We start from the raw sequence: 24,078 nt of genomic DNA, 5'->3' as shown, positions 1-24,078 counted from the left end.
TACCACTTGCAAAGTAACTCCCTCTCCACTTTCTCTCCCATTATTATCTCTTCTTTTCACTGTCCCTCTCACTTCTTACTTTTCTTCTTGTCCTCCCTTTCTCTGCTCTGCTGTTCCCTTTCCCTTAGCTTTTATCCACTCTCTCTGATCACTGTTAATGGGTGTGTGGGTGCATGCATTGCAGCCTGTGATGGAGTGGAGGGACTGCCTGCACCTAACTGTGCATGGCCTCCTCCTTGGAAAGTGTGCATTGCTAGAGGAAGGACTTAGGCTGATGGGCTTTTTGGGGAGTACTAAGCACCTGAAGACAAGAAAAGGCAAAGCATCTCTGTCATCCCTCTCTCTATGATGCAGCTCTATCTGCTTTACTCTTAGCACATCTGCCGGTTGCTCTGTGACTGTCACTGTGGGGTATTCCTTTTCCTTGTAGTCCCCTTCTGGCTGACACTTTTGTAGGAAAAGGGTACATGGCCTCAGTCATGCAACTGAAAGTGTGGTTACATCCATCCCCATGGGATCCCCTTGTCCCACCAGTTGTCCCCTTGTCCCACCAGTTGTCTACTTGCAGCAGCTTCTGTTTCAGCCGTGCTGATATCTGGCTGACACCCTGGTGCTGAGATGAGGCCCATCAAAACAAAAAATCCAGTAAAGGTTATAAAAAAAAGAAAGGGGTATCTCTAGGTGAGGTTTCAGCATCAGATGATATTTTCTGTAATAGCAGAAGGTTGTCTACTGTAACACAGCAAACAGTAGGGAAAAGACAAGGACCTTCCTTTGCTTCCTTCAGGTGCTGGACAACAGGTACAGGTTTCACAAGTGCAAAGATTTCACATGTACAAAGTACAGTTGTCTGGTGATCATCTGAGTTTTCAGGCATGATGTCTAAGGACCTTTAGAGGGGCTCTGTGAAATGAGGATTAGAACAGCTACTAGTGGTTGTTCTGGGCTGTTGCTGGGTTAGGGAGGGTAAAGTCTTCTGGGCAGGTGAGCTCTGTAGGGAGGCTCGTGCCCTGCATGTTTAATGCTGCAGAACCTTCCCTAGACCTTGCCCTTCTTTCACACATTGCTTGTCTTGCTTTGATGCTGTTCACTGTAAGCTGTGGTCAGATGGTTTGTCTCTTCGTTACCCTGCTCCCCTGACTCTTTGGTACGTGCATCTTTTCCACTGCTATTGCTCTAAATGTGTTGTCTGCTGAACATGTCATTGCAGTCCCAGAGGGAGCCTGTGGTTCTTACTGCCTCCATGTTTGCCCTGTGTGACTGCTGCTCTGCATTCCTGTCATCTCACTCCTGGTATTCAGCCCCAGCAGCTCCAGCTGCCCTGCACTACCAGTCCAGGAGATGATGGTTAGTGCCAGGGCCACGTTTTTCAAGTGTGTTTCTCTCCCTGCTGTGACAAGTCTGAAGCCATCTGGTGAAACATCAACAACTTCTTTTCCCATTTTTGCTGGTGTGGGACATATACCCTCCTCTCACCAGTGGGCTTGAAGGGGTGAGGGGGACAGGACTGCTGTTACCAAAGGGATGCTTGGGGAGATGCCTTGTTTTGAAAACTGGAATGTGTATGAGATCATTTTTCTTTATGAGGGGACTGGGGATCCTCTAGGTAGAGGGAAGAAGTGAGGGAACCCACAGATCCCAATACCTAGAGAGAATGTCTCTTCTTCTCTGATCCAATGGGCAGTGAAACCTTTCTGGCTGAGAATCTGCTGGGCTAGGGTATGGCAAGCCAGATGGATTGAAGCAGGTACTGGGACATCTGGAAAACTGCTTCAGCAGAGATAGGGAGTGGAAAATGCTTGTAAATTTTGTAAAGCAGAATAGCTAGTGATGCTATTCTGCTTTACCGGACTGCTTAATTTCTTGGTTTATTTTTCTCTCTCTTGCTGGCACTTTTTCTTTTTTTCCTCCCTCCCCTTCCCATTGCTCTGGGCCCCTGCAGTCCATTCCCTGCATCTGGTGGCTTATTTCCCTACAGATGTCATCTTGGCAGTAACTCAAACCTGAGTACCTCCCTTAGGGAGTTGATGCACTGCCTGAGTGCGTTTTCTTTCCCCAGTGTCTGGGTATCTGATATTTTGGGTATGAGGTGGTGATTTTTTTTCCTTTTTTTTTCTCTTTAAATATATGATTTTAGGCAATTATATTTTATAAATAAATAAAAATTATAGCAGTGGGGGGAAGCTGGAAAGCAGATGGATCTGGAGAGGACGTGCAAAGGCCTCCTATTGGAATATGAATCCCAATATTACCAGTTAGATTGTGCCTGGGCCAGTCTGACCCTCGCTGCTGAGCCAAAGGCGGCTTCTGTGGTGCTTCACCCCAGAGACACCTTTAGCTTGCCGGTGGTTTCAGCTGGGCTCTAAACAAGTCCAGGCTTGTTAGGAACTCCGTTTACCTTAGGAAGAGGCTTCAGGCGAAGGTGAAGAGAAAAAAGGAGGGATTCTGCTGGAGGGTTTACTATCCAGAGGTTTATTCCATGGTTACAGATGTCTGAATCTTGGGAAGAACCCCAACAGAATCCCGAGCACATGGCCGGACTCACCTTTTAAGCTCAGGGGGAGGGGAGGGGACAGGTGAGCCACCAACCAGGTGGGGGGGGCAGGGTCTCAAGGGACGAGGGACACCTAGACAGGCCAATGACCTCTGGGCCTGAGTGGCATCCTTTGAATTTGACCAACCACAGGACGCCTTGTTGGAATGTTAAGCCTGATTGACAGGACTCACTCAGCAAGGGGCGAGGGGGAAGGGGAACGGGTATTGCCACACCTGGGAGGTGACCTGGAAATCTAAAACAGGATATTACAACACACCGCAACAGCCTCCTGTATGCCAGGCCAGCCTGGGTGGATCAATCACTTGGAAGGGCTGCACAGCTTGCCCACCAACTCACCTGAGCTCCACTCTGTTGAGTCCTCTGATTTCTTTAATTAGGAAAGAAGGAATGATAAATGGGTATTGGTTTTTGTCCTGCTGAAGTACCCCGGGACTCTGGATGAAGTGATGACAGAGCTGTGCTAGGAATGTGGTCAGGGAGGTGGAGAGTCCCTGAAGCTTTGCAGGCTCTGAAGATAAAGTATAAACAAGAGGAAGGGGGATCCCAGAGCACCAACAGTGTAGTCAGTTGATAATGCATAAGTGTCTCATTTGTTCCAGCTTTTCCCTTTCTCCCCTGAGACCAATACCACTAGGAGCATGGCAAGAGGCTTCTCTCTGGATGTATGCTCTGGATGTAGATCATGAACCCCCTCCTGTGTGCCCTCTGAAACACTCCTCACAAAGTGCTAACACCTGTGAAAAGCAGGTTTAAGATCCTGCCACATCAGATCAAAGGGGTTTTACACCCCTCTGGCACAGTGCTGGTGGAAATGAGTAGTGCAAAGGCCTCTGAGAACTTTAATATACTTTGGCATCTCCTTAAATATAACAATTGACACGGCTGTGTGCAGAAATGCCTCTTGGCTTGGAATCAAGGTGCTGCCACAATGTCATCCTGAACAGGGCACCAAAGCACGGCTGTGTCAGAGGGGTTTTGCAGGAAGCAAGGATGGTGTCTAAGGGCTGATATATTTTAATTTGAAACTGGGGACCCCATGGGGCTGAAGTTCACTTCACTTCACTGTGGCCTTGACCTGGCCCACAGAAGAGTCAAAGCTATGTTGAGTAGAAGAAACACAAAAACCCCAAAGTGAGCATAGCCTCAGGAGCTTAGAGGGGGATGAGTGGTGTGCTGAAGGCACTTGGAGAGGCAGTTCATATAGACAACTGGGTTTCCTTTATCTACATCATTTTGAGGATGGATAGTATTTGCAGCATATAATCTTTGGCTATTCAGGATGTCAATACTGGTACTGCTGTATACAAACAAGGGTGAGACTGAGGTGAAGACCATTTCAACTGACTCCTTTAACATGGTGGTTATTTGCCATTATAACCTCAGGGTTGTATAAAAATACTTCAGAAGGCAGGACTGGCACCTCAGTGCTATTGCAGCAGTTCAAGATGGGCAATGTTAAGACAGCCCTGACAATGTAGCCACCAAACCCTCACCCATTGTCTGAGTGGTGCCTCTTCTTCCAGCCCAGAAACCACTCTTGGCAGGGAGAACAGCTGCTTTGTGCTGGGTGCTGGCCTCTTGTGAGCAGTAACGTTTGGGTTTTTTGACTTAGAAGCTGGTTTCCTTCAAGGGCCATCCTAGATGTAATAGGGATACCACTTGAATGTTGTTTCCACCTTTTCTTTTTCTGTCCCAGGATGGTTTTTGAGTTTTCCCCTTTTCAGGAATACATGGATTTAGTGTGTTTGGGAACTGGTGCCATTTCAGGTCTAACAGGAAAAGGGTAAAGAGCTGCTTCTCTCACCTATTTTCCACCTTTGAAGAAATGCAGACCTGTCTCCTGGTTCAAGATGAGATGGAGTGCATATATACCCTCTAAATTTATATAAAAATAAACAATGATAACAAATGCTTTATGTTTATATATAAACAAATATATACCGTGTATGTGTGCATATAAAAATACATATACTCCCTTATTTAACCTTACAATTAATTCTGCAGTGGGAATGCACAAGTCTTTCAACATTGCTCTATGGCAGTGCAGTCCAAGAAACAGTGGGAATGGAAAGAAGAAACTGAGTCAGGATGGGCATCTCTTCTCTTGACTCCAGGACTACTCCAGCCATCACCATTTGTCCCTGCTCAACAGAAAAATCTCCCAAACCAGGGCAGTTTCTCTGTAAATTTCTCTCTGTAAATTTGCCAATGACAACAGATGCCCTGTGGCTTCCAGAACCCCTCAAACCCCTTGGTGTTCCCCCAGCTGTCGCTCAGGTGCTCAGGCACAGTGCAGTGCAGTTTGTGAAGTCTGACAGAATCAGAAGCCTGCAGGGTGCAAGAAGCTTTTCCAGGCAGGGGGGATGCCTTCAGAGGCTGAAACTTTTTTAGGCCAAACTTAATGTTAAAATTCCCTTCCTTTCCCTGCAAATATTGGGATACTGCAATTTCAGTGGTACCTGTAAGAGTCACTAATTAACTGTGGTGAACTTGTCACAGCTCTGTTTCTTCCTCCGGCATCCAGTGCTTCTAGTTGTGGGCTGCTGTAATTCATGGTCTGGTCTAAGGGCATGGGGCCTCAAAATAACATGTGAGGATTTCTCCATGAATCCCAGATTTCTGGCACCTCTGATACTGAAGTCCCAGACAGGATTCTTGAGGTCTGCAGGCTCCTGGATTTTGTTTGGTAATGAACTAGAGCTCCCAAGATTTTTTGTCCATAGTGTAAAGCCTGCTGACTCTGGTCTGCCCACCTTCCCCCAGATCAAATTAAATCCAGGTTCCCCATTTTGGAGACCCATGCCTAGGTGATCTCCTTTTTGAGTTTCTGCAAGTGAATTGAAATGGAGCTGGGCTTTACATTTCCACTGCCCAAGAGCTGCTGGAACCAGACCTCCTGGATGTGTGTCAGACGCCCAGGACAGATCTCTTGGTGAAACAGGAGTTTCCTAGCTCTGGCTGGAAGTTGCCTGGAGGATGGACCCTGGTGCTGAGAAGAGCTGCAGCTCCACCCTTGAGGGCTGGCTGCCCATTGCAGCTCTGCCTCCCTCACCAAAGCTCTGCATTGCTCTTGCTCCTCCTTGCCAGCCAGGCTTGGCACTAGGTGAAATGTATCATGAGTTTAGATATTTTTGTGAGCATAAGCTTAACAAATCTGCAGTTGCTAACATGTTTCATCAAAAACTACAGCTCAGCAGTGTTTTCAATTTGAGTCAATGTGGCAAAGTCGATATTGAGTATCAGGAATTAGCTTGGCAGTCCCAAGTATTTGTGGTATTACAGGATTTAGTTTTTCTCTGCTCCTAGCTAAACTAGGATTTATTGTCCTCAAGATCTTGGACATACAGGTTTTAATACACTCTCTTGGGATCCTGTGAGTAATGTTGGGTATGATCTCACAAGAAGACATTGCTGCCTTCGGGTAAGTGCAGTGGAAAGCAATAATAATAATCTCAGCTCCTGTAGCTTCTATTGCTTGAGAGTCAAAAGTACTTTAAATACCATAAATAATTGAACATTCCAACTCTATGAAACAGAGAAGATGCATCTCCATCTTTCTGATGAGCAGAATAAGGCAAAGGATGAGAAAAAAAAACAATGGCATTTGCACTTTCAAAAAATGCTTATTGGTTTTAGATGGTGATATGAAGGATTAGAACAAGACTTCACTTGTGGTTTGTTCCCTGCATGCTTTTAAGATTTAAACCCAGACAATGAATGGTGTGAATACAAGTGAGCTGAGAGGTAAAAAGGATGGACCAAAAATGTAACAGTGCTTAAAGTGAGAAATGGAGCCATGAAGAACAAAAAATGGATTGGAGAAAAATGATGAATGGAGAAGAGTAGTAGAGTAGGACATACATTGTAGATTGAAGGAAACTGATGAGGAATATTGAAATACTGGATTTTTTTTTTTTTTTACTAAGTCCTCTTATACTATTTTAAAACTATACTGATCTTAGAGCATTAATGAGCCAGGGCTACACTTTGTCCATAGTATTTATTTTTATTTACTGGTATTCAGTATTGTGACAATTGTCGTGTTTCGGTCATGTTGTCTCTTACTCTTGCTCCTAATGCTTCTTTTCCTGCTGCAAACATAAGCTATAGTGACTTTTGTGTAAAGCAGATGTGGTCCAAGGGGGCTGAACTGCACCATGATGAAGTCAGTGGTGGAGCTGGGCTGGGAGCTGACATGGGCTGGTACCTGCTTGCATGCATTCACTGGCATGAGGAGGAATCATGCCATGGCATGAGTGGAATGAGCTACTGGGAAAGGTGCCTGAAGTAGCCAGCATCAATGAATTTGAGAGGCTGGAGAAAACAAAAAACAGAAAGAAACAAAATGCATGGAAATGGCATTCAGCTGAGTCAAATCTGGTCTGTTTGCCCTGGATTGGGTGTTCCCATCCCTGTCCCTGAAGCATCAACAGCCAGTGATGAGGTGTGGTCCTGACATGGCTTTGCCTGTGTATCTTTCCTTCACTGCAGCGCTGTAAATATGATGGAGTGCTGAGCAGAGGGAGAGGTCAGTGGCTGCTGGGCTGGGTCCCTCCGATGGGGAGATCTTTCTGGACACTGCTGATTGAAGGTCTCAGAAAGATGAATTGGTCCTGACCTGTCATACAATTGCAGGCACAGCATGGTCTGGTGCACAGCACTAATGTACTGTGAAAGCATATTGTATCCAGCGGCTTGATGGCTGGTCCCTTACTGGTCATTGAACTCAGAAAGTTAGGGAAAGGGAAGAGAGTTGGGTTGGAAGACGAAAGAGGGAAAGGAGAAGAAAAATGAGACTATCACAAATTTTTCTGATTTGCAGTTATCAATTCTCCAGTTATCCTGGCTTTAGTGTTTATTGTAAGGAACAAGCTTTTCTAAAGGGATGCTTTTTGGGATGCTTCTGGATAGGGAGTGTTCTGCTCCAAATACCTTCAGTTGCACCCTTTTAGGTGTCATACATACGTCTTGCTTTATTATTTCTCCTGAGTAGACATAGTTTTATTTTTCAATAAGTAATGATAACAGGAACATAAAAGTCCTTTACCAAGGATCAGTGAGGAGAAGGGAGGGATCAACAGACAGGCAATTACAAAGAAGGAGACTCAAACCAAAGTTTTCTGGGTTCTCCTCTGTAATTTCTAATGGCCTGACCAGAACTTGCCTTTGACTCTTTATAGCTTCAGTGGCCTCGTCATGCCTCTTTCCACATGCTAAACCCATTATCTCGGTCCCTTTCACTTCCAGATTAATTCCCTGTCTTATTTCATAGACAAGGCTGGCACTGTCACAGGGTCCCTTGGTGAATAAACCTCACTTTCCAAAATGCTACATAGCAGTGGAGAACAAGAGGCCATGAGGGATGTTGGTGGCTTGTGAAACGTAGCCCATCCATGTCTGTAGCACTGCAGCTTTGTCCTGGACCAGCTCACAGGATGCATCTCTCTCTCCACCCCACTACCTCCACTTAGCAGCTCTTTTGTCCTCATCACATCTTGGTGCTTCAGGCATCAAGTGACCTTTTCTGCCATTTCTGCTGTCTGTAACACCTTCATAAGAGTCTGATCAGGCCTGGTGAACCCTGACACTCTGCTTTAGGGCTGTTTCAGTTTTGCTGTAGCAATGCCATAATGAGCAGAGGCAGTGCATATTTTTTCCTACCTTGTCCCTGCTGCATGGGTTCCAAAACTGAAATGTGTACCCATGAGGATCTTTTTTAAGGGGTGGGCTGCTTTATGTTTTAAAACTGTATCCCGTGTCATACATGATATGTGAGAAGATAGGCAGCAAACTGGATGACTATGTCCAAAGTGCAAGTGTAGTTTGAGGCTGTCTCCCTCTGACTCAGATGCCCTTTCTAGAATTCTCAGACTTGCAGAAGAAGGAATCACTCAATTTTGGCCTAAAAAAGAAAATATTTTCTTTCCTGCTTAAGGTATGTTTAAAAAAAAAAAAGATTCTGAATTAGCTTTTACATGGTTTATGTCTGGCGTTCAAATAATTTAACACTGTCTCTTGATGTGAGACTTTGAGTAATCAATGGGGATCTTGGCACTGGTGTGGAATTTGGCAGCTGCCTTTGAGAGCCAGTGCAGACTCTGTTTACCTGCTTTGTGTTTTCCCTTTAAGGAAATGATGCAGGGAATGAGCAGGTACTGAGCGAGGTGCATGAGAGAGCCTGAAAAAAATTAAATTTCCCATTAATTTCCACCATTGGAAATTAAAATTCTCCTTGTTTTTTAAATTTTGAAATTTATTGTATCAATCTGTCAGTGCACAAAATGCAGAGTTGATTACAGTTGAATAGAAAACCTCAAATTAATACATCACATAATGAAAAATGCCAAGGATGTGCTTTTCCAAACCATCCAAGTGAAGTTAAATGTGCGTTTCTCATGGTTATTAATGGATTGGAGGTATTTAAGTCTCTAGCTTTTGGAAATTGCGGTCTTTTATATCCTCATGTTATTAATGTGCTGTCGATTCCTGCTTGGAAATGAAAACTGGAAGTGGAGAATTAAGAATGGAAGGAAGGGATTGTCCAATGGATTTTCAGAGGGCTTCAGTTCTATTTGAGAGGCAAACCTGGCATTGCTCTGTGCAGCATTCTGCTGCCTGTTTAAACTGAGTCCTACACTTCAGGAGGCAAAGCTGCTGAATTTCAACCATGCTGAAATCCTGTGTCCCTTGATTTGGATGGTCTCGCTCTGAGCTGAGATTCGGTTCTGAGGTGGGGCAGACAACAGTTGCAAGTGGGAAATGGTGTATGCCTCGTAAGCTTTGAAATCCCTTGTTTCAAGCGGAGCATACACATGCATGGAGTGACAGCTGTGGCAACTGAACCCTCCAGGTGGTGAGGATATTTCAGTCTCTGACAGGGAGGACCTGTCTCAACCCTCTAAACTTCTCTAAGCAGGATGCAGGGGGAAGGGTGAGATCCTGGCAGGAGAATAGTGGCTCTGGCCTGGCTCCGCAAGTCAGGCTTGCAGAGAGGGCTGGCTGTGCCAAGCCTCTCTGCTCTGGCATTTAGAAGCTGGCACTGGGCAATGCCAGACTGACCTGCTGTCTCTTTAATGGCTTTTGTGTGTGTGACACTGAGTCCTGCAGCTCTGCACGTGTGTGCCAGTCTGGGTAAGCAGGTCAGACCCGCTCCTTCGCTCCCTGCCCAGCCATTTCCTTCATTATCCCTCACTCATCCTGATGAGGATCCAAGGGGACTCAAATTATGAGGAGCAATAAACGCAGCTGAACTTTTCCTGCAGCAGAGGAAAGTCTCAAGGGGTGATCAGATAACCACATACAAGCATTTTCACAGTGGAAACGGTGAGTTGAGAGGGAGAAATGGTTTAGGCTGAATGAAGGCAATATTATTAAAGTTACAGGATAGCTGAGCAAAGGGAAAATTTAGGCTGAGTTTAGGGATATGTTTCAAAATATGAGCCATCTCCTAACAGTGGTAATCTTATTGTTTGAGTTGTTTCAGAGCAGGTAGTGTGCTAAAGCAGGTGCTGTAGACAGTAATCCTGAAGTGACTGGGGGAAGGGCAAGACTATTAAGCTGAGGATTTTAATTTTTGATTTCTATGAATCATTTGGTGTTGGTCTCAACAGAAGGTTGCTGGCTGTGACTGTATAAGCTATCAGCTGTGATATGTAAAATATGTGGGTGGGAGGAAGTGGGAAGGACACTGGGAACTTACCCTTGGGCAAGCTTAAAATAATAAGACATAGTTCTTAATCTATTGGGAATGATATGGGTCTAATTGATGATCAAAGCATTTTTTGTACTGCCTTAAGTGCAGGGAGAGAATTGCTCTCCTCCTTTGCATGGGGTAGAGAAGGAGAAGTACTTTTTCACCTTATTCTTGCATATACCTGTTGGATAGACAGAGGCAAACTAGCCTCTTATGTATCTGACACTGCCCAAGTCAGGCAGGAGTTTGTACCTGGTTTAATAAAGAAAGAACAGCTCTGAAGAAAATAGAGACTAGAAGTAAACATATGTGCTGTTTTCCACCCAGTGTCTATGGAAAGGGAGCTAACAGTGAGGTAATGAGAGAGCTCCAAAAGCTTTGAAGGCTTTGGCTGGGGGTATGTGATGCATCCCCCAAAAGAACAAGGCTGACTTGGGAGAAATAAGGGAAAATTTGAAACATTTTGTATGTTAGATAGGAATGGATCTGTGGGATGTTACAGGCATGGACAAAGGTACATATTGGAGAGGGAGTGATTGTGAATAATAGAAAGAAGACCTGTCCAAAAGACCATGGAGGAATGTTGCTGCCACTGTTGTAGAAGCATTTATAGCTCAGAATGAGAATATAAGTGATGTCCAAAGCTAGTTAAAACAAACTAAAACATATCAGTTTTCTTCTGAAACTACTGAAATGCCCTTGGAGGGCTGTTTACTCAGAGGCACCATAATAAACCCTTTTGGTCCAAGTGCTGGATTGTTGCATTCACCACTGTGTATGGCACTTCCATTGTCCCTAGTCTCTGCCATCTTTCTGCTCTGAATGTATGGAGATTTTCCTGCAGCATCATTCATTCTGTCTATCAGCACCTGAAGTGTGCAGGTGCTTTCAAGACACATTTATCGTGCCCCAGATCCATCCTCCTCTTCTTTGTGTCTGTTGACAAAATTCCTGGAACAACAAGGCTGTGAGCCAGAAGATTTATGGGCACTTATGTCACCTGTGTGGTAAGCAGTTATACAGGAAACAACAGCACAAGAGTTGTCAATGTACAAATAGCCTGGGCTGAAGGTGTGGTAGGATCATAGTTACAGCAGGGCTAGAAGAAGAGGAATGCCTCTTTAGAGGTACACAACATGCAGCATGTCTACATTGCAGAGTAACCATGAGATTGAGAGGATGTCCTAAGCTGAAACTGGGTCATCAAAAATTAGAGAGATGGAGAAACTTAGGTGTAGATTGTGATGTGATTTATAGCTTTTAGCCTCTTTTTTTTTTTTTTTTTTTTTTTTTTAATGAGTCTTCTTAACTCCTTCAGTTTGCCCATAAGGCAGGTAGTAGACAAAAAGATCAAAATGTCACCAGTCTTCTGTCATTGGTAAATACGGATATAGTGTTGTTCTTTGATCTGGACATATCCTTGTGGGAGAGCCCAGTAGCCATCTAGTGCAATGCTGACTTGCTTACAGCTTCTTTTAGTGCACTTGTTCTCTGGTGGTGTGTTGGATGCTAGGCCCAATGTACCTTTGAGGTTTTTAAAGTATTTCACAGATGAGATGGATTTCTTCCTACCTCCAACCTGATCCTGAAGCATAAGGATTTCTTTTGGGTTCATTGTCTGATACTGCTCAAACTGTCAGAGAAATGAAGGCAGTGTGAGTTGAGTTGCTGTCAAAGGTGAGCAAATGCTGATGTCTCTCACTGGGTCTGGCAGGACATCTGTCTTTAGGTAGTAATGGGACTGAAGGTGGTGATAGTGGTGAGGCCTGGAATTGGGTTACTCATAAGAGAAGGGTTGGGAATTAGCATTGCAGCTGGTACAGACACAAAATTAGCTGTGGAATCCAGATTTTGTGGCTTGAAGTCTAAGCAGTGCTTGGAGCATCAGAGCTCTCAGTGAGCAGAGCCCAAAAACCACTGGGATGGGAACTTCCTTGTGGCCCTCCAATGAAGCACAGGAGGAAGAGGCTGGAGGTAGGCTTTTCATTCTCCCATATGGAGCCAGTATCCATGTGAAGTTCCCTTTGATGGTGGCTGGGGGCATTTTTCAGCCTCCTGTCCCAAGCATTGTCTTCCTATTAATTAGGAAAGCTGCCTTCAAGACAGCTTTTTGTCTGGAACTGCAGTATTAGATGACTTCCTTTTCTCTTGCTATCTTGAGCTTGGAGATTGGGTTTGGGGAGCCTGCAAGCACCCTTCCTAGAGGGTATTGTGCAAGGCTACCCAGAAGGCAGGACTGCAGCAGGAGGAGGTACCAGTGTTAGCACACAACTGAACTACCCCCAAAAACCTGTGATCAGCCCTTGTTCTGCCTCAGTTTCTTTACCTGACCTGAATATGGCCTGGCTTTGCTGTACACTTCTGGAGTAGTAGGCTGTTTACAGTTAGCCTGGTTGAATGCACAGTGACCTATTTGTGTACTTTCTGTATTTTGAAATGTCATCCAGAACTATCTCTTAATGCTGAGCTGTATTTTGCCTGTGCAGCCTAATAATTTTCTATTAATACTTATCTTAGGTCTGATCCACATAAAAGTGCAGTGTCAAGTAAGGTTCTCATGATATTTTTAAGCAATCTAACCTTTGGTCCTGGCTAAATTCCAATTGGAATAATTACTGTCTGACTACCTACATTCCTCTTGCATTTTCAATGGGAGAAGTTAGCTTTTACTTCCCATTTTGAAAGTGATTGTGTAACATTGCTCTGCAGTAAGTACACGTTGCATTCCTCTACAGTGGTGGATATATTTTATTGGTAAGTAAAATAAGATTATAGAGGTATAATGATTTTACTGGCATGTTTATACCTAAATATAGATATGTCTGTAAAACCACTTTATCTAATGGCCCTACCATATATTATTTTCTGGGGAGTCAGAGACAATATAATAGTGTGCAGTAATGTGTAAAGGATTTTACGTACCAGTCTGGAGTTTGGGATTTACTAAATTGTTTCAGAGTGCCATAATCACAGAAAATACTTCAAACACTGTGTTGCCCCACGCCATCTCTAAAGGAAAATCTGTTCATGTAAAATACTTGGTAATAGAATATACTTGCATGTTTTTATAATCATTCTTGACTGTAAAATTATTAAAATTTCTTGAAACAACAAAAGAGTAAATGCCCTGTTTTACAGCTATAGCCTTGTCAGGTGCTTATGAATTTCTTTGTGTGTGAATTTCTCCATTCCACTTTCACTGGAAACAGGAACACACTTAGAAGGAGGTCTGTATGCTGTCTCCAGTGCTTTCTTAATTGAGTACTGTGAATGTTTGCACTTGAACACTCTGGAAGTCATGGACAAAGCTTGTTGCTCTGTATGCAGAAACACATTTTCACAGTAGTTCTGGGGTCCCCTTAATCTGATAATAAGTCTGTGGTGGTTGATGCCTGCCTTGTCTGTACCAGCACACACTGAAAAGGGGCCTGCAGTGAGCCAGACCAGAGGAGGAACACGAGGTGAGGTTGGTGTTGGGATGTCCTTTCTGTCCCTTTCTCTAACAGCCAGCACATGCACGTGAGCAGCTGCGTGGAGAGTGGCTACTGATGTGAACACAAGTCAGCTCCAAGGAGGGAAGAGATTGTAACACCATGAGCATCCCTGATTTAGTCTTTGAGCAGCTCACCTCTGTGCTGCCTTGTGGGAGCTGAATGGTGAAAACCACACTCAGCCCTGGGCTGGGTGTGATTTATTGATGTTCTCCTGCCTTATCACATCCCCAGCTCCCATCCTATGAGGTAGCCCAGCCTGGACCTGGTACCTGCTATTCCCTTAGGAGAACACTGCTGTCTGTCACACAGACTGCCCATGGAGCACCTGAAAGACATTGTGAGCCTGACAGAGGTGTTATGTGTGAGTGAGAGATGGAGAGGGAGATGTCTTGGCTGGTACAACACAGACTACCTAAGCATTGCTCTGCCTGATACAGAGAGGGCTTATGGCTGAGGACCCAAACTGGAGATGGCAGGTTGGCTACCAAGCCACAAACAACCACCTCTTTGAATGAGCTTCTTCCTAGCCCTGGCTGCTCCCTGCACATCTGGCCAAAGCCTGAGGACCTGGCACTAAGCAGATAACCCCATCTTATACTGAATGGAAAAATCTGCCTGGGTGGGCACAGACACCCAACAGATTGGCACCTATGTGCTCTTCAGGATCTGGGCTCTCTTCTCCTGCTTGGAGGTAGATGCTAGAGATTTATTTGCTTTAATACAGGTGAAGAGTAGGGGACAGGTTTCTTTGCTGCCATTTTTCCCACTTGGAGAAGCACGTGCTGACAGCTGCCACGACTAACTGTATAGCTCCTGCTTGAATGCTATCTGAGCCCTGGGTTGGAAGGCCCTATAAATTATTCCTGGTAGGAAAGGGGCTGGAAAAACCTACACTCTCCTCCCTGGGCATCACAACTAGCCACTGCCTAACCAACCATAATACACTGTATGAGGTGATGCAGGGGGACTGCAGGAAACATATTTTAAGAGAACAAATATAGCATTTAAGTGAGTGAGCAAGAGAGTGAGAGACAGAGAGTGTATAGAGTGCATTAAAGTTAATAAAGCATTGCAGAAATGAGGACTGCATTTTACTGTGAAGGAATCTAATTTAGTGACTCGTAATTGGAGGATAACAGTCATACTGGAATGAAGTTAACTGTTCATTTTGCCAAACTCTCAAAGTCTCTTGGTTCTCCTTGTGAGCATCTCTCAGAAAGTGAATCCTTTGGAGAGCTTAGAATCGATTGGTGCTTCACACCCGCAGTCCCTTTCAGCTTCTTAAGTGGATTTGGTTTCTCTGGTGCATATTTATGATCTATTTTATTATCTGCTTATTTATCTGGTAATCTCAATGCAGGATACGTTCTCTCTGCTTAGCATGACAATGAGGGAGCAGGTGTTGAGCCTGTGTGTTCTCCTGGGCATGGCAAGATGGGGCCTCCTGGGCCTTTTCCCTGGGGATGGCTAGTGTCAGCGAGGGTTGTTTTTGGACTTCCTGCTTCCACAAAGTTTTGCCAGCTTTTGTCCCTGCTGCTGTGGCTTTCTATTAGTTTGATAGAGGCATGTGTAGCAATGGACAGTATGGAAGGGTCCCGTTCTTGGACACCCAAGACCAGAGGTGTAGCACAAAGAGGTGCAGGGCTGGGGTATTTATTTCAAGTGTGCCTGGCTGCTGAAGAACAGAATTCTGGGCATGAGTAGCTACGCAGGACCTGTTGTGTTGAGGGAAAATCTTCTTTAGTTTGAAATGCCTGAAATCTCCTTGGGACATCAATGTGGCCCTGGGTGGGCACACCAAGCAGTGCTACCTCCAACAGATGTGGTGGGCAGATGGGGGGGCACTGTTCTGTTGTCTCTGATATTTACACTGCATGGGTGCAGTGTGAGAATTAGTTCATTAGTGTTTGTAGAGTGCCTTGAGGATGAAAAAGTGCTGTGGAAATGTGAACTATTATTAAAGCGGGACCGAATAAAGAAAGAGCGAGGAACAGTCCCACAGGGAACTGTCCCACTCAGGCAGGGGCTAGAGAGATCACCTCATCAGGTTTTTTTTTCATTTCTGCTGTTGTGATTACAAAATAAAGTGGACATGCTCAGGGAGAAGATTAACGTAGCATGCCTGGCTGTAGTAGCTAAGGGTGAACCATTGTAAGCTCTGTTGGCATTTCTACTTCTGTGCAAACATAGCTGTCATGTGGACTTGGGGGATCCTGATCCAGTTTTGGCCATGACAGCTGGGAAATTCTGTATTCCTGTTTTTCTTTCTTTTTTTTTTAAAGAATCCTGTATTGGTGAAAAGCATATGGCTAACTGTATTATACACTGAAGCTGTGTGAGTCCTGATGGTGTATGCAATGGATACACACATACATATGCATCCAATGGCCTTGCCATTTGTCCTCACTTTATTCTGGAAGGACTGTGCTGAGAAAGGAAAAGGGAGTCCCTATATGCCTGGTCTCCTCAATCTCCCTGCCTGTACCTCCAGCACAAGTCCAAACTGATTGCAAGCACCAGTCATTCCTTTGTGTTGAGGGTGAGCACTCTGACATGGGCTTGACATAAGCAATTAATTTCACAAAGACAGCTGATCAGCTGTCAAAGGACAATCCTCTATCACTTTTGACTCAGGTCTCAAAGTGACACAGGACCTGAGAGATGACATGATCCCATCTTCTGCTCACAGCGTTTCTCTTAAGTGATGCCAGACTCTGAAGTAGGGGTTGGTCTGACCCCCCAACTTTAACAGAGCCCTGAGTGTAGCCAAAGGCCTCGGCATCAGGCCAGAAGGATTCTTGGGAGGAGAGCTAGGGGCTGAGCAAGATCAATGGATCTACCTTGAAGGCTGAGTGCATGACTTGTCAATTAATCATTTTGTTCTACTTTCCCCCTTTTTTCTTCCTCACTCAGGGAGTGTAAGAGTCGAAGATGAGGCCCAGGGCGGAGTGCTACTCTCCAAGGTTTTGGCTGGTGCTGGCAGTCCTCGCAACAACAGGGAGCGGGGCCCATGCCCAGAAAAGCCACCCGAGCATTGGCATTGCAGTCATCCTGGTGGGGACCTCAGACGAAGTGGCCATCAAAGATGCCCACGAGAAAGATGACTTCCACCACCTCTCAGTGGTGCCTCGGGTGGAGCTGGTGGCCATGAATGAGACAGATCCCAAGAGCATCATCACCCGCATCTGTGACCTCATGTCTGACCGCAAGATCCAAGGGGTGGTATTCGCTGATGACACAGACCAGGAAGCCATTGCCCAGATCCTGGACTTCATCTCTGCCCAGACCCTCACTCCCATCCTGGGCATCCATGGAGGCTCCTCTATGATCATGGCAGATAAGGTAAATTTAAATGAGCTTCCTTCTGTTGCAGACCTGTGCATCCAAACTTAAAACAAAGAGAAATATCTTATTCTGTGATCCGCAGGTGGTGTCTCCTGGGGCCGAAGGCTTGGGGGATTAGACAGCTTCAGATTCAAAGACAGATTAAAAGAGCTAACTGTGTGTAGCACTACTGAGAAGAGCCTATTAATCATGAGGAATTATCTGCAACAGAGAAAAACTGAGGAGGGAAAGAAGCAGGTAGAGGAGACCCACAAAAGAATCAGCCCTTTTCTTCTTCCTTAAGAAGGGTAAAGAGCCCCTGACAATTGTAATTTTTTTAAAGGTCTTATTTTTGCTTGTGTTTTACTTTAGAAGAGCCAGGGATCATAGCCTGGGTTTTTTCCTGCATGTAGCTGGAGGACATTGTGGTATTTTCAGGGATGCTTAATACAGCTCTTACATCTTAATTGGAATATAATTGAATCTTTAATAAAGCTATCCTCTCCATAAAGTGTTCATTAGCTCCTGAAGTTAAATAGGTGTTAGCTGAAGTGACTAACCAGTCTGAACCAGTCCAGCTAAGTCTTTCTTTTTTTCGACTGCACTACTTTATTCCTTCATGTCACAGACATTTCATTGTTTTCCCAGGCCCTAGCCACTCTCTAAAGAATTACTACACAAATGAGCCATCCTACTACTGCTTTTGAACAGGGCAAGATGCAGAGAGTTAGTAGCATCTTTGGCCAGCTAATAACTCTTTGTAAAGCCTCCATGGGGTGCAGGTGGACCTGATACAAATCTTCCACCTTTCACGAACAGGACATGCAGCAATTCACACCTGAATGTGCATTTGGCCAGAGAGCGAGGCTAACAGTGGCCTTGGGCTACTCTTGGCCAGTGGGAATATGTGAAAAGATGGCTGTCCCTTTTCCTGCAGGCTTGAAGCCGGTCAAGGCCAAGGCTTTTATTGAGAAGACCTCACAACCATTCTTTATGCATCCCAACGAAGTAAATAGGGACACAAGCTGACAGTCTTTTTCTTTTACAATTGCTTTTAAGTGACTCTGAGACATTTAACTAGGCAGAATCAGGCCTGATGGAATGAAGGGTGAGAACTGACCTGGCTGCTATGGCAGCTTTTCCTCAGAAAGAGATCTAGTGAGATGAGAAATCCAGGCACATTTTCTTTTATTTACCTTGCAAGTAAGCAATCCATGCAGGCTATTGAAGGTGCTAACAAGTTATTTCCTCACTTTTTGACCAACCGTTCAGTTGCCAAATAACACACGGTTAGTATGCAGTGTTATTTTCTCGCATTGGCCTTTAAACTGAAATGGTCACTGAATAATCACAGGCCTTTTTTCTCTCACCCCTTGAATAGTTGCACATGTGCTGAAGTTCCACTGCCCCATTCCACCCAGAGTGAAGCTTTTCTGCTTTGGAGGCCAAGCAGGCAGCAATGCTGCATGTTGATGCCTGCAGTGTTGCACGGTCTATGTCTGTGCAAAGGAGGGTTGGAAGCAGTGCTCAAGTGCTGCATTTCACACTTGGGGTGACATCTTACATCTTTGAACAAGTGTAAGAGTTACTGACAGAAGACCTCCTAAGCACTAGGAAAAGTCCTTGTGACTTTGAACATGACAGGCCAAATTCTGATTCCAGATTCCCGCAGTGTAAATCCAGCATGGCCCCATTGCCTTTGGCAGGATTAAATCAGATTTATGCTGCTGTAACTCAAGGAGAAATTTGGCCTATTGAACTTTGAAAAGATTTTTCTTTCTACCTGTCCCTAGTCTCTCCTTGGGAAGGCAGCATCTCCTCCTACTGCCCTGTGTACCCCACTGGCTCACTTCTAAAGAGCATTCTGGCAGGCAGGCAGGCATCCCACAGGGAGCTCAGAGGTGGAAGCTTATGAATGGAGACTTCTGTTTTACCAATGTTTTTCTTTTTTTTTGGTAGTTTTGCAGACAGGAGGTTTTTGCAGGTAATGTACAAAGATTTGCGGTTTTAAGAAAGGCCAAGGTTTCTTTGAAAAATAATTTAAAAAGGCTGACCTTTACAACTTCTGATCCACAGGTGTGTAATCTTTAATGGATAATATTTATTTGATGAATTGAATTAAAATATGGTAGAGTGTAAATACACTGAAATTCTACTAAAAATACTGAAGTCAGTCTGGTAAGTCCTTCAGCAATTTATTTTCCATAGAGGGCCTTGACAGAGGCTTTTCTTTAAGTGACTCTTAGTCATGCTCTTTGCAGATGAGTTGTGTGGCTGAGGTTTGCTCCTGCAAGCATGGAATGCTTCTTTCAGCATCCCTTCAACGCCCACAGCAGTCAGCTGTGATTGAACTTGCTCAGCATTTCACAGGTTCAGATCTGCGCTTACAGCTTTGTTATGCTCCCTGTGTGTTTGTGATCAGTAGTGCCAATGCAAACCTAAGGAATGCTAGAAACCATGAATGTCTTGGTGTGACAGATGAGCCCCTCTTCGCTGGGGTTTAATGCAAAAACACTCCCCAGTCAAACCACCTTTCCTGGAGCAGCATGTGAAATTCTGTTTCACCTTCAGTGAGGGTTTAGTTAAGTGTTCTGTTAGGAAATGTGGGTCATGTGTAAAAAGGGCTTTTTAATGTACCATGCAGCTGGTAAATTGAGGCACAAGAGGGCAGACAAGAAGAAAAAGAAAATTAGGATTTCAAGCCCAAATTTTCTCTTGTCCTGTATATAAAGACAGAAATATTGTATAATGTGCACTGTGTACTGGCTTTATCTCAGTTAATATTAATCTAGAAGTTTGCTACCCACCAGCTGGAGGTCTAGGCATCAGTGGTAATGGAGACACCAGCTGAGGATAATTCACCCCACCCAATTCAGGGTGCAGCGAAATGCTCATGGGATAGTCCTGTGTCTCCTCACTGGTTACTAAAGAAGGCTGTGCCTCAAGTTAAATGCCATGAATCCTGCCTTAGGTGTGACATAGCAGGTGGGGAGGTATGTTGATGAAAGTGTAACATCCTTTTTTCCTGATTTTTTCAAACTCACATTCTTTAATACTGTACTTGATTAGATTTTTTAAATAATATATAGTTTGTTTTCCCTGTATTTTGCCTTTTTCCTCTGAAAAATAAGTATACAAAAATCGACATGTTTTTGCTGTTTTTACTCCTTGGTGCTTGTGTGTCTAATTCCACCTGTTTACCTGTTACAGAGTGTTACATTTAATTTCTGACTAATCTGGCATAAGAAGAATGTGACCAGATGATCTGTGTGCACACTGTGATCTGGGTTCAGTTCCAGGAAAGCAGTGAAGCAGAGACACACGATGTGCCTCACTCGAGCTCTGGAGAGGCTCCTTTGCAGAGTGAGGGCTCTGTCACAGCCAGTTCGGTCCCTTGAGCTGGATAAGCATGCCAGCAGTGACTCCAAATGGAGTGAAGTGCAGCAGTCCTTTTGTTGGGGCTGGGTGGCCTGGGAGTGATGGCTAAGGGGTCCAACAAACCCCAAATTAGTTCCTCTCAGAGGAGCAAGGCTGTAGCTCTGGGATGGGGTAGAAGAGTGCTCACACTGTTTCAGCTCAGTAAGAAAACACTTTATTTTAGTGCTGATTCCTTGAAAAGGACTAGGGCAATGGCATCATCTCACCAGGACCTGGGATTAGAAAGGCAATACCACTGACCACTGGTGATCTATGTTTAATCCAAAATAGATGAGATAGAGAGGAGAGAAATGTGTACCACTGCCGGTGTTAGGTTTCTGTGGTCCAAAACCTTTGCTCTGGAAGCTTGCTGGTCCCTTCAGTTTGCCTGATGTTGCTGCGATGACCTGACTTTGAACAGCTTTGTGTTTCCTGATTTTAAGCATTAGTTTGTATTGTCTAGAGGACTGCAATGCACTTTTGACCAGAGAGCATATCTGCTGGCCTTCCAGCACTGAAGATAATTTCTTGTTTCCCCCCAATTGTTTTGAAAGCAGAAATTAAATTGTATGAGTATGCCCTGTGTTAGGAGACTGATGGTGAAAGTAAATCTTCAAGACTGCAAACCAAGCTTCAGTTCAGATAACCACACAAACCAGTATCTTGGGTTGCCTGAAACTGGAAATCTGAACTAGCTTTCCTTTATTTTCATTTCCATATTACCTAAAATCAGTTCTGCCCAGAGCTAGGAGGTAAAGGAACAATCACAAAAAAAAAAAAAAAAAAAAAATTATGAATGTACATTTATAGGTATCTCAAGGGAAGGGTGAATTGTTATTCTGATTTACAAAACTTACTGCATTGGAAAAGATTTAGCTTCTTGACTAAAAAATGACTACACCATTTGGCTGACCGGTCTATTTTGTAATGATAGACTATTTATTTGTTTTAAAATAACAGAAAAAGGCAACTTGGTTATAATGAATGCAGAAAAGGTAAGAACAGAAAATTATTTGAGTTCTCTTATAGCACAGCTGATGGCCATCATTTTTGCTGGAACTGTTCCTCATTACTTCTCAACAGTCACGTTATTTTGCCAGAGCTTCTTGTCCTGTGCAGCTTTATAGTAACACAATGGTGCACAGGCAGAAGAGGAAAAAGGTCTTGGGAGAAGAAGATGGTTATGTTTTCCCAGGTGAAAATCAGTCTTCTCTGTCTCTGCATCCCTTGCTATTCTCTCCAGGGCTTGCCCACACAGGGATACACACAGTGTGCATCAGCATGCTGATGGAAATAAAATGGTAGGAAAGAGGGATCTATTACTCAGCTGTGCCAGTAATACCATTTGTATAAAAGCTGCATAAAAAGAACCTGAAATTTAACATCTGTTCTGGGCCAGATTCTCCTTCCTTTTTTTCACACAGCATGGAGCTGGCTTTTCTCTCACTCCCTCCACTAGCCTGTTCTTTTTTCTGTTTATACCAAAGCCACAATGTTTTCTCTACCTTTGTACCCCCACTTCATAAATCCCTGTCCCCTTTATTTTGGTTTCTGGTGCAATTTCCAAGACACCACATTGTATCTCTCCTTCAATGCCAAAGGTTGCTGTGATCACTCTGTGTTTGGGCCATGCTGCTGCAGATGTTTCTTTCATTGCTTTGGTGTTTTGGTGGAAAGCAGGTCCAAAGTTGGACAGTGGGAGTAAAGCACCAGGGAAGGATCATTGCTGCTGGCCAGAGTGCAGCAAAGTGATGCTGCAGGTACAGGGAAGCCAAAACTAGTTGGATAAGCTGAGCACCTAGATACACACTGAAACCAGGACAAAGTCAAAGACACTGGGACAGTGCTGCTAAAAGCAGAACATCTGTAATTAAAAGGAAAGCACTTTCACTCTTAGGTTTTCAAAGGTTAAGTAAGAGGGATGCATAGGGAATGAAAACCTCATTTTTTGGGTGTAAATCTGTTTCATTTCCATTAGGGATGACATCTGAAGTTTTTCAAGCCCTTGTGTGAAGGAAATTCAGTTAAAAAAAAAAAGAAATTTAAAAAGGAGTTAAAGTACCCTTTGAATGGATTATAGGAATTGAAGTAAAATAAATTCCAAACAAAATGCTGCTTAAAAGTGGGGGAAAAGGCACATTTTGATCTGCAGACACTGAAAGATTTTTATCCCTTTCTCCTGCAAAACAAATTTATATGCAGTTCATGTAATTTCACAAAGTGTTTTCATTTCTCTGAAACTGCATTTGATGACAGTAATAGTTTAAATGTTTCTTAAACTTATCTAGTGATTAGCAAAGATGAGTTTGATTTTAAAAAATAAAAAGAAATCAGCAACTTCCCTCCAAGCTCTTAATAATTTTATTAAGGACATGATTAATACACTTCTTTTGCTTTTAGTACTCTGTTGTTTCCTTTTGCTGCCAAAATAAAGCTCTCTGTAGCTCACAAATAACAAAGTAAATATAATGTGCTCTCAAATTACAAGTCTGCTGCAAAGGTTGGGGAAGAGTAATAAAAGGTAAGTCACAGAGACACAGAAAATAAAAGCCAGTATTGTATGCCAGTGTTGTTTTTCCCTTGTATACACATGTAGTAAAAAGCCAGGTGGGTCTGTAATTTATGTTTACATCTGTGTCTAATCAACCCATGCAAAATAACATTTTCTTTTATTCACGTAAAGAAAGGAAATGTGGGCAGCATATTTTTGAAAGCTTAACACCTGAAAATTTCCCTAGGACTATTTTTATTACTTTACAAATAAATTACAGCACTTAAAAATTCTCAGATATTAGGAAACCTGGAAATGAACTTTTGCAAGGTCTAAGCTCTCCCCAGGGACATGAAATCCTTAAATGTGAACTCTTATTTTCTAAACAAGAGCTCAAGTACTCTCATTAGTATTATTCCAATGAAAATATGACTTTTCAAAGACATGTATAATTTATTTTATTAATTATCCTATTAAAATAGTGTGCTTTTGGGGTTTTTGTGGTTTTTTTTGTGTTTGGGTTTTTTTTTTAATTTTTAGGGCTTTTCTCAAGTTCATCTCCAATTTTCTTGGGAGGAACCTAATTTCAAGGCTGTCACTTTTTTCTGGGGTATTGTTTTCAGGAGTCACAGGAAAAAAAAAAAGTGGAGTTGATTCCTTTCTTTTTGCTTTATCGCTCAAGAGCAACAAGAAAGCCTCTTAAAAAAAAAAAAAAGAAAACAATTCTTATGGCAGTGTAGCTTTCCATGAAATATCCCTATTTCTTTTTCCCTCCTAATAATTTATCCTGGATAAATTCATGTTTGCCCTGAGCTGTGGACACCTGATGCTTGAAGGTGTTACCTGAGTTTGGGTGGCACGGAATTGGGAAGGAGGAAACCGGGTACCCTGGGGAGACGATGGCCACACCGAGGTGTGGGTGCTTTCCTCTAGCAGAAGTTGTCTCAGACAACAAATGTCAAACAAAAGTGAAGTCTGATTCCTTCACAGCAGCCTTCTGCAGCTATTTATAAGCTGTTTTGTTTCGGGTCATAGGATTTTTCCTCCAGGAGTACAGAGTGTTAGTTTTCTTCTGTTGTTATAGTGATGTTTTCTTTTGAGG

At 43.7% G+C, this 24,078-nt stretch overlaps 1 protein-coding gene across 5 annotated transcripts in view; it reads left to right on the top strand.

Moving 5' to 3' along the window:
* Positions 1–24,078, top strand: part of GRIN2B (glutamate ionotropic receptor NMDA type subunit 2B) — a 223,989-nt gene that overhangs the window by 34,819 nt on the left and 165,092 nt on the right. For all 5 annotated transcript variants that reach the window (XM_064702234.1, XM_064702235.1, XM_064702237.1 and 2 more), the window contains one exon: positions 16,658–17,086. In XM_064702234.1, the coding sequence (XP_064558304.1) occupies positions 16,676–17,086 (411 nt within the window). In that variant the 5' untranslated portion in view covers positions 16,658–16,675. The remainder of the gene's footprint in view (positions 1–16,657; positions 17,087–24,078) is intronic.

Source organism: Zonotrichia leucophrys, chromosome 1A (genome assembly GCF_028769735.1).
Source record: "Zonotrichia leucophrys gambelii isolate GWCS_2022_RI chromosome 1A, RI_Zleu_2.0, whole genome shotgun sequence".
NCBI classification, from domain to species: Eukaryota; Metazoa; Chordata; class Aves; order Passeriformes; family Passerellidae; genus Zonotrichia; species Zonotrichia leucophrys.
Note: the sequence above shows the minus strand (reverse complement) of the source record. Positions and strands in the feature narration are given on the sequence as shown.